Source organism: Pinus tabuliformis, chromosome Q (genome assembly GCF_031772625.1).
Source record: "Pinus tabuliformis cultivar Carrire ecotype Pingquan chromosome Q, CPIR1, whole genome shotgun sequence".
Lineage (NCBI taxonomy): Eukaryota > Viridiplantae > Streptophyta > Pinopsida > Pinales > Pinaceae > Pinus > Pinus tabuliformis.
The window spans coordinates 74,617,965-74,628,273 of NC_142296.1; the positions used below are offsets into that span (position 1 = coordinate 74,617,965).

Here is a 10,309-nt window from a genome sequence, read left to right on the forward strand (position 1 = left end):
CACATTTGTAATAAACTTTTATTATTATGGGCTGATAAAGAAACAGAGGATACAGAGCTATAACAGAGGCCAACGCCCAGTCAAGTCGATCACAAACAATGAACTATGATCATCCAGAGGCCAACCCCCAGTCAAGTCGATCACAAACAATGAACTATGATTATCCAGAGGCCAACTCCATTGAATTTGCTATACAATTATTTACATATTTTACATCATCAATACAACGGTATAAGAAGTGCAAATGATCAGAAGTGCCAGCGGATTCAAATGATTTAAGAAAAGGGGGAAGCACTGTATTAGCTGATCCAGCGAAAACATACCACTGACCGGGAATCTCTAAACAGAAAGGTGGTGTGCAGTTCCTATTCGATGAAGGAAAGCAAAAAATACCAGCAATTGCCCCAAATTGTCACCTCGTGCTGTACCAATCTCCTACCAAATCACACTCCTTTCAAATTCAGATGTTCAGCAAGAAGTCCAGTACTATCCAACGCCTTCTCCATCAGTCTGCCCAATTCTTGCAGATAGACTTGGGATCGTGCCTTCTACTTTTCAAAGGAAACCTCCAGTGGCTAAAAGGAGTATTTTACTTCCTACAAGGCCAAGAAGTGCTAAGTATCTATGTCAAGCACTAGAATCTATGTTAACACTGTGATTCATCAATGGTCTTTACCTGTTAGTTTGAAGAGTTGTCATTCTGTAGAACAAAGACTATTTATCAGCTTGTAATTTGTACAACTTGTTTAAGCAATTCTAGATTAGGTGGATTTAGTTCCTTTCTCCTACCACCACTGTAATTAGCGCGGTCTTCTTTCAGTTCTACCAATTTTGCACACTTCTCTACGATGAGGTCAATTTCGCAATTCCTGGGTCATCAAATGACTGGGCCATGTTCAGCCAGTGTGGTGAATAGTTCTCCATTGCTGGTCTTCTGTTTATCAAGAAATCATATTTGGCAAATCCCAGTGGTATTGTGCTTTCTCGATCCTGGCATTGCTGTACCAATATCTTAGAGAATTTCAGTCTGAAGTCTGTTGGAATCACACCAATTTCTGTCTTTAGCAAGGTAATTGTAACAGTGGAAAACAGATGAACGACGATGGTGTTTAGAGAACCATCGTCCATACATACAACCTTCAAAGGCGATTACTTAATTCCATTGCAAGAGGCCCAAAATACAACATCTAAGAATAGGATTTTATCAATCCAAGACTGTAGAGAAAACGCTCTGACTTTGATTTGAAGAGATCACCAAGGGAGAATCGGATGGCAGGTTCCCTGGGAGGAGATTTTGTATGCATACAGTCGTCTTTTACTTGCAAGATTGTTAATCCAATTTCTTGGCGAACAGCTTCTACTGTCTTGGCATCAACGGGGTTTCCAGCTGTATCAGTCACATAGAACACATCAGCTACCTTATCACCCCGCGTTGACACCTCTGCTTTTGTAACTGACATCCCATTTTCTCTAAATATGCGAGTCACCTCCGACAGAAGCCCAACACGGTCGTTGGTGCAGAGTTCCAGTCGCATGCCCTGAATTCATAAAATATCATCAACAAAACTCACACTAAGCTGACTAACATTTAAAAAGGATCAAATTGAATGCACCGGGAATCCCAAGTCTTGGGGTTTTGAATAAATTTCCACCATGGATTCGATCCTTGGAGTCATACCTCTGATGTTCTTCGTCTAATGGCAGCCTCCAAACACTGAATCACACGCTGCTTCTCTGCTTCTGAATAAACGGGGTAACCATCAGTATGCCTGATGTAGTACTCCTGTATCACAAAAGAGAAGAACGGAAATAAATACCCCAACTCTTCTTTAACCTAATTTAGATTCAATATTAATCCCATTAGGGATGTGATCTGGAACCACCTATACCTGGTTTAACAAAATCAAATTAGGAAATAAACATTTCAAAAAAAACAAAGATCCTATGAAAAATCAAGTCCCTAATAGTTGCTGGAGCTCTACCTGAAAAGTTTGTGGGCCTTGAGAGTCTATGGTGGCATGAAAGACAACATACTCCATATCTGTCAAGCTGCAAACGATATCAAAGAGAAGCTTAGGTCTGTCTTTACACTGAACAGTCACCACAGAATACCCCCTCTCCAAACAGTTGTCAACAGTCACAAGAGGCTTGGCGTTGTCGTTGTCCTTGAGAGAAGGAGATGCCCTGTCTCCAGTTCCATCGAGTTTATCATAGTCACGGTCAGCAAACATCAATTGATGAAGCCGCCTTTCTGTGTGAGTGAATCCCATTGACACCACCGTTTTAGCTTCTCTGATGGTGCTGTTTCCTCTCATTACATTTAACAAGAGCTCTTCAGTTTTACAAATCTTTTGCTGGTCTTCAATGGCCGCACCTGTGTCCTCATCAGTAACATATACAAGACAGGCAACCCTCCTGTTGTGAGTCCAGACCTCCGCCTCCACAACGTTACATTTTAGGTCACCCAGTACGGCAAATATTTCAGATAGCAGTCCCGGTCGGTCAGTGCCTGTTAATTCAATTGTCGTATGTTCAGCGGCTGCATCTAGACCTGCTGGTTTTCCAAACAAAGGCACTACGCAAGGGTTTGTTGCCAACCTCTGCAATACAACGCATGGATGATTCAGGAAACATAAGAAATACTTTTTTATTGCTAACCCTGGTTTGAAAGAAATTTATACATACCTTCTCAATGTACCCAATTACGCCTTCATCTGTAAGTTTTTTGCCATTTTCGTCTGTGACATGGAACACTGCCACAGCAGAAGAATTTGTCAGGAGCAGGACTAAAACAATGGTAAGAGTATTAACCTACAAAAACATAAGACATAATATCATTAATTACAACATACCGTCCATGAACCATCTCCCATCTGAAGAAACATAAGCCTTGTTGATATTAAGGTTCAATTCAGTCAGGACTTGAACAGCCTCCAATAGAATACCATGCTTGTTTGCACTGTCCACCTGTAAAAAGGAAAACCCCTAAATCAGTTGCCAATTTAACTCCACATCCCGGAAACTGGAAGGTCATTTCTCATTAAAGCCCGAACGCTATTTGGACAGAACAAATGCATAGTGAAAAACTACCCCACATAGGATGTATTCAAGAAATTCAGACTGAGAAAGCCAAGGGCTTCACCCTCACCAATGTTGCGTTTTCACAGACGGCGTTATCAATCACAACCCTGAAATCAAATCAAAACAGAAAGATTGCTCAATAGTGAGCTAACGAAAATTCCCTAAAAAACCGAAAGTCCCCGCAGCAACTTATTAGAAAACCATTTTCTGTAAGGAAGAAGGAAGGTCACAGAAGAAACTACTAACCTGGGCGTATTCATTCGTATAACGAGCTTCTCGTATTCATCATACACGTCTAAAGACGAACTCCAATCCATTCCTGGCACAGAGGCAGGCATTTCACAGGTAATGGCTCAAGAAAACTTTCTCCCCTTATACAAACCCAAATCCTTTCAATACGCAACACTAACAATCAGGGCAAATTATGTGCACAAATGAGGAAATCCCATCCATATGTTTGAAACTCGGTAGAGTATCCCGAGTGAAATATGGTAAGATACCTTTGAAGCTCTGTTGATTATCCTCTTCAGTCAAAGTCTTGTCCTGAAATTGTGCTTCGTACCGCTACTCTACGTATTTAGCGATACCTATCCCTCAAACATCCCTGCAACTTCCTGGCAGCGTCCTCATTCTCCAAAAATAATGTCAGTATGATCGCCTTCTCTGTTTCTGTTACTTTCCTTCCGTCCAGCTCTAAAACACCGTAATTTCCACGCCACTTCCCTCGATTACACTGCCTTTCACTTCATATTAACCCGTAAATATACCCTTAACTTTGCCGACTGCATTTTCCCTTAATTGTATTTTAAGCCAGGGCGGCGCGCCCCGCCGGCCTTTTTCAGTTCGCCGTATTGATGCCGACACCATGTCATGTCTGAAAAGATGTGCGCCAATAGATCGAGGCGCATTGACACGTAAGCATCGAGCTACATGGTACCCCGTTGAAAAAGAAAATGAAACATGCGGCGTGGCCCCGTGACTACTTGGTACCCCGTGGAGAAAGGAAATGAAACATGAGGCGTGAAAAGAATAAATGCGATGAGCCGTTCACACGGATTGAATGCTGCCGTCATAACTGTGTAATTGGTAGTACATTAATTGATTTTAATTGCATGATTTTAAAAATAGAAAAATTAAGTTACTTATTTATATTTGTCAAAATATTTGTCATTGATGAAGTATAAATTTGAATTGAATTAATAGATGAAAAATTTATTTATATATATATATATATATATTATTATTATTATTATTATTATTTCATTTTAAAGTTATATTAAATTGGTGTATGAGATATTTTTGTCCTTAGGATAAGGGATAGATTTGATTGTTAGAATTGAATGGATTTGACTGTTAGAATTGAATGAATCGATGAAAATTTTAATTAATTTATGAAAAAAGAAATAATTATTATTATTATCTAATTTTAAGGTTGTATCAAATTGGTGTATGAGACATTTTTGTTTTTGGGATAAGAGATTTATTTTTGTGATTTCATTGCTAAGGTATACATACTCTGTCATTTTAGTTTTGAACTTGTGACTTTTTAGGAGGAAACACATGCTCTTAATTATTAGGTCCAGTTGAATTGATTTGTAATACATTAATGTATCTATTGTTAAGTATGTATACAATGGAGATCAATAACAATAAAGTGCATGAGGGTTATCTTTGGCTATTATATATCAAAGAGTTCAAATAATTGCAATATATGTAAATTGATAATAGGTATATAGTTATACATTGTATAATCAAAATAAAAATTTAATATTAATTTTCATTAATAATTTTTATTTAATTAAATCATTTTAATTTAAATAAAAATTAATAAAAAAATTATAATAAATTTAATGAGAAATATTTTTAAAAAAAATTAAACATAATTTTATTTGAAAATTTTGATATTTTAAATTTTACCATGCTCATATATATATAATTTATTAATAAAATTTAATTTATTTATTATTAAGTCTTATAACCATCTTTTTATGTTTTATATTTTCAAACATATTTTTATATTTATAATTTTTTAATAAATATAAAGAAGGTAGCATAGTTACTTAGTGGAATTTGGGCTTATGTTGCGAAAAGCATTAATCACACTAAGTATCATTTCTAAAGCATGGGATATTTGCTTTTATTTAAGAAAATTTTTAGAGAATATCTTCTTTTATTGATTATTTATAAAAGGAACTTGATCATGATGTTGAAAATGATTTACATACATTCATTACAACACTTGCACTATAAGATATTTTCAGAAAAATCAATAAGGACTTCCATCAAGGAAGTGAATAAAGTAGATACAAAGAGGATGGTTTGCAAGAATTTAGAGATTAAAGAATGCCATAATTGATTGTGCAAAGATTAATGATCACAAAAGTAATGTTTTCTTTAAAGTAATCAAGGTCATTCAAGACCTTGAAGGGTCACAATTGATTAAATATTATATGTTGATTTCAAAGGACCAATTGGAGGAAGAGTTGAACATCATCAAAATATCTTAGGCCAATGAGTTTGATAGTCTTATTGATTTCCTAGAAGAGGAATTCAAGGGTTAGTTATATTTGTAGCCATTGATCATTATGCTCAACTTTAAAAGAAATTGAAGAAGAAATCTGTGCACTCAAGGTAAAACAGTAGGTAACTAATCATCCCATAAATGAGTACATTAATGATTGGCTTAAAAGATTGTTAGCTGAAATTGTTAAAGTTGAATAACTTCCCAAAAGCATCTACATTAACAAACATGCAAAGCCAACATATGGATGTTGCAAGGGGAAGGATTCATTCTATCATTTATTCTTTTGCATTGTGAGTATCTTACATTTTGTTGATGCAATTTCCCTTTTCTTTTTCATCCCAACCTTAGATCATCTAGCTTTATGAATTATGTTGTTCAGTTGTAAAACCGATCCCTTACTGCAATTGTTTTCTTTCTTCCAAGTTATTATACTATCTATTCAGTACATGGGAGCCCCATCCTAGTCCCTTAGGGATGAATACATTTGATCTTTTTAAGTATCATGAGTTTTGTGGAGTGCTTTAGGCACATTCTCTATTCAAACTTAAATTCCAATTCGTAATAGTTTTTACTCTTGTAGAGACCTATTTCAGGGGTCCACGACATTTGTGATTTCATATAATTTTATTAAGCATGAGGTCTCGTGAATGTTCTCCTATGAATCTTATAATATTGAGTGAATGAAATCATTTAAAGCTCTCTGAAATACCTGAATTGTCTATTTTTTTCTCTGTATATTAATTCAGATGTATCTTCCTCATCACGTGCGAAAGGATGGATATGATTAAATGAATCATTTGTGAGATTATTATTTAGTTATGTTTTACATATTTCTTATTTTTTTACCACACTGTCCACTCACAAGTGTGAATGTACTAAATGCTTAATTTATCATTATTCGAGTTTATTGGAAAATCTAAGTTTAAAAGAGGAGTACCACCTCTATAAAAACATAGAAGGAACTTTAATAATCCCTAGAAGGTTGACTTTGTGCCTTAACAAGAAAATATATCAACAATATCCAACATGATGACCATCTTCCTAAATTCAATGGTGTACACTTATACACTCTGCCCCTATAACCTCTGCATAAAGTGCCATTAGATCCATTGGTCCTCTACATACTTGATAGAGTAGAATTGGGACTTTATGAGTGTTTCAAAGTCATCCCACTTAGTTACTAGGGGATCACCCTCCAACCTAAGTGTCTCCATATGACTTTCCCAACATTTTATGACATATCTCTCTAGCAATGATATTTTTGCTCCTCCTATATGTGGTGAATGTAAAATATACTTCTAATTGTTGCAATGAGTGATTCAATTTTAGGTCATTGATCTCACCTTGGTATGGGTTTATGTTGAACTTCACTTCCATCTTGACTAGTCGAGATTGTGAATGGTTAATGACACTCAAACTTGGATTCTCTTTCTCGAGTTCTTTCCTTGACTCTTTCTTAGGTCTTCGTAATACCCAAATTTCCCCTCTGATCTGACCTCTAAATTGGAACCTCCATCTTCTTTGATTTCAAGCTTGTTCACTAGATTTGTTATAAAGAAGTTGATATTATGCATGTTATCATCAACCTATGCTTCCAAATTTGAGAATCTCTCCTCTGTTAGGCTAGTTTTATTATGAATAGACTAATCATCCATGGTAAGAGTTATGTAACTTTTTTGTTATGATTTTTGGATCCCTTGCAACTTCCCACAAGATTCCCCAAAGAAACCTACTCTAATACCAAAAAACGATCCACAAATTTCCATGGATATCCAGCTTTACATCTCATCACAATAGATCTAATAAAATATACTAAATATATAATATGAAGGTTAAATTCTTTAGAAAACCTCACGGGAGAAAACCTAGTTGGAAGTTGAGGTTTTTTTGCTCCCTTTTTCTTTGGAATGAAAATTATGCACATAGAAAGCATAAGACACACTTTATGTAGTTACATGAGACTTGTGACCTTTTACGCTACTACAAAATACTAAACCCCTCTATTATGCTCTCTAATTACCACTCCTAGTTGCTCATCTGTACTATGGAACTAGATATAATTGAATAGAATGGAACCCCTTCTCCTCCTAGTGGCTTCATTTTTACAAATCTCGATAGTCAATTGAGAGATAGATTTGAATTCTTCAATTATTAATTAGAGTTGCAACTTTTACCCTTCTTAAGTATCCTTCATATCCCACATGTGGCTAGCCCCTTTTCCATGGGTAACTAGGGCCATTTGAGTCATGGTGTTCAATCATGATAGGTCAAGTTGCGAGAATCATAACATTTTCGTACAAACTTTGATTGATGCAATTATTGCATTGTTGGAAATGTTTATGAGTGTAGAATAGCATCCATGGCTACAATTCTTAAGTGGGAGAGTTCTGACTCCAAAAAGCATTGTTTTAATGCCTCATGATGGCCTAAAAATGACCTTGCAAGTTGATTCCTCCAAGTTTTCCACTTTGAAAACATTAAGATAGATGAAAAACAATATAATGATTTAATTTGAATCATACCTCCTCATTTTGGGAGGATTTTGGTCCCCATAAGCTTTTACTAAATGAGGTGAGGAAATTTTTCCTCTACTTTCCCCTTGAGTATCATTTTTATTTTCCTAGAAGTTGTCCTTTCAACCCAATTTTCCGAACATGTTTCCCTTGTATTGTATTTATAGACCTCTTCTACAAAACTATATCCTCTATAAAATTTACCTAAGCATCTCGAGTGAATCTAGGACCTAGTCCTCTTCCTAACCCAACATGGATGGGCCACAGAGTTTGAGATTTTCCACATTCACTCTTGGGTGAATATGCATGTATGGGGATAGACTAAGTATGTAGGAATTATATCCCAATTTTTCCAATATCTCAAAAGGGTCATACCCTAAACCTTTATCTTCTTAGCAAGACCCTGTAGGCTTTCCTTGTTCAACTCAAACCAAGGCTCTATCTCCTATTCTAAATGAATTATTTGTTTTATGTTAATCATTCTTGGCCTTGTACTTTTCCTATAACTTCTTTAGAGTCTCATGTACTTGCAAATTGATTGCCTAATCTTTTCAATATTTGTTTTTTCTCCTAATGCATCTCTGTGAGATACTTCCTTAATCGTCTTTGTTATCCATATACAATATCCAAATGTGAAGGTGAAAAGTATCCAAAACGAGTTTCAAATTGGGACTTACCAGTAGAAATGTGGACAACTCTATTATAAGGTTATTGCATATAGACCAAAGTTTCATCCCAAGTCTTTAGATTCTTGATTGAAACCCCTCAAAATATTTACCAAATGTTGTATAATAGCAAACTATATAATACTTGTTCCTAAATCCGAGCTAGATACATATCCACACTAATATTCATAATCATAATAATTTGGATGATGCCAATGATCTTGTTTATTTAGTTTATTAGGTGACTTTGATACCATATCCCTAAGAAATAACCACAAGAAGATAGGCATGTTGAGTACTTTTGTTTACCCATCTGTTTATGGATAGAATATTGTGGACCTCTCTAACTTTGTGTCCATATTCTATCACAACATAATCCAAAATCCATTGAAACATCTAGTGTCCTTGTATGAAATTATGCTCCTTGGTACTCCAAATAGCACTTATACCTATTCACAAAATGAGTTTGTTACTTCTTTCCTTTTGATGGTATTTTTGTAGGGCATGAGAATACACATCTTGTCGAGTGTATCAACTACCACAAATAGGTAGTCATGTTTCTTCTTGCTTATTGGTAAACTTCCTACAAAATCCATGAAAATACTTTCCCAATATAAATCGTATTTCATGTTAGACTTATTACTACAATAAAACATACATCTTTTATATATATATAACCATTTTAACTATTTCATACATACAAATATAAATAATTAAAAATAAAACTTCATTCATCTTTATATAAAATAAACGGAATAATGACTCAATAACTTAATATATACTCAATAATAGAGAACGATGTTGAATTATATGAAAATTGATTTGAGGTAAGTTTATGTTAATCCTATTTAAGTTTATTTATTTCATCAATGAGACATTAGATTTAAATAAAATTAATTAATTTCAAATATATTAGAGGGGAGATGTTATAATGAAACGTTGATAAGATGCTGTAGTGATAACATAAAGAAATATTATTGATTATAAATGATAACGTTAATTTAATTAAAAATAATAATAAAAGTAATAATTTGACTAGAATTGTAATATTGTATTTTATAATTTTTAGTGATTTTGTGAATTTTTGTTATTTAAAATAGATTTTTGAATGTATAAATGGGTTCAATGCTCTCAAAAACCCAAATCCACAAGGCAATCGATTTTGGCAAAATGTTAGATAAAATGTTGTAGTGATAAGTTACATAAAGAAATATTATTAATGATAAAGGATAATATGTTAATTCAATTAAAAATAATAATTTGATTAGAATTGTAATATTGCAATTTTGTTTTTTACAATTTTTAGTGATATTGTGAATTCTTGTTATTTAAAATATACTTTTGAGCCTTGGACCTCCTAATTTACACAATATGTCATATTATAATAATAGCCAATTAAATTACCCTAAAACTAATAATAACATTGTTACTATAAATTACATAAAAATATTAATTCGAACTTCATAGTTTTTCTTATATTGCAAAATTTTATAAATTTCACTCTTAATTACAACTTTTTATATTCA

At 34.1% G+C, this 10,309-nt stretch overlaps 1 protein-coding gene and 1 long non-coding RNA gene across 2 annotated transcripts; one reads left to right on the plus strand and one right to left on the minus strand.

Annotated features, from left to right (window-relative positions):
* The first annotated feature begins 232 nt into the window (after window positions 1-232).
* Window positions 233-952, plus strand: LOC149218330 (uncharacterized). Its single transcript, XR_016249151.1, has 2 exons — window positions 233-728; window positions 761-952. It is a non-coding gene; the product is annotated as an uncharacterized LOC149218330 (long non-coding RNA).
* Window positions 953-1,012: 60 nt separating this feature from the next.
* Window positions 1,013-3,833, minus strand: LOC149218331 (ACT domain-containing protein ACR4-like). The gene is made up of 7 exons (XM_089383903.1): window positions 3,328-3,833; window positions 3,143-3,188; window positions 2,853-2,967; window positions 2,686-2,753; window positions 1,983-2,600; window positions 1,679-1,783; window positions 1,013-1,538 (listed from the first exon to the last, which is right to left on the minus strand). Exons 1-7 carry the CDS (start codon window positions 3,417-3,419, stop codon window positions 1,188-1,190), a joined length of 1,395 nt encoding a protein of 464 aa, XP_089240029.1. The 5' UTR covers window positions 3,420-3,833; the 3' UTR covers window positions 1,013-1,187.
* Window positions 3,834-10,309: the final 6,476 nt, after the last annotated feature.

What these genes read in the sequence shown, in the direction of transcription:
- LOC149218331 (XM_089383903.1), bottom strand. Translation starts at nt 3,419, where the DNA reads ATGCCTGCCTCTGTGCCAGGAATGGATTGGAGTTCGTCTTTAGACGTG. An exon ending in ATACGAATGAATACGCCCAG is followed by an intron (nt 3,189 to 3,327) that starts GTTAGTAGTTTC and finishes ATTTGATTTCAG; the next exon opens with GGTTGTGATTGATAACGCCG. An exon ending in AAAACGCAACATTGGTGAGG is followed by an intron (nt 2,968 to 3,142) that starts GTGAAGCCCTTG and finishes TCCTTTTTACAG; the next exon opens with GTGGACAGTGCAAACAAGCA.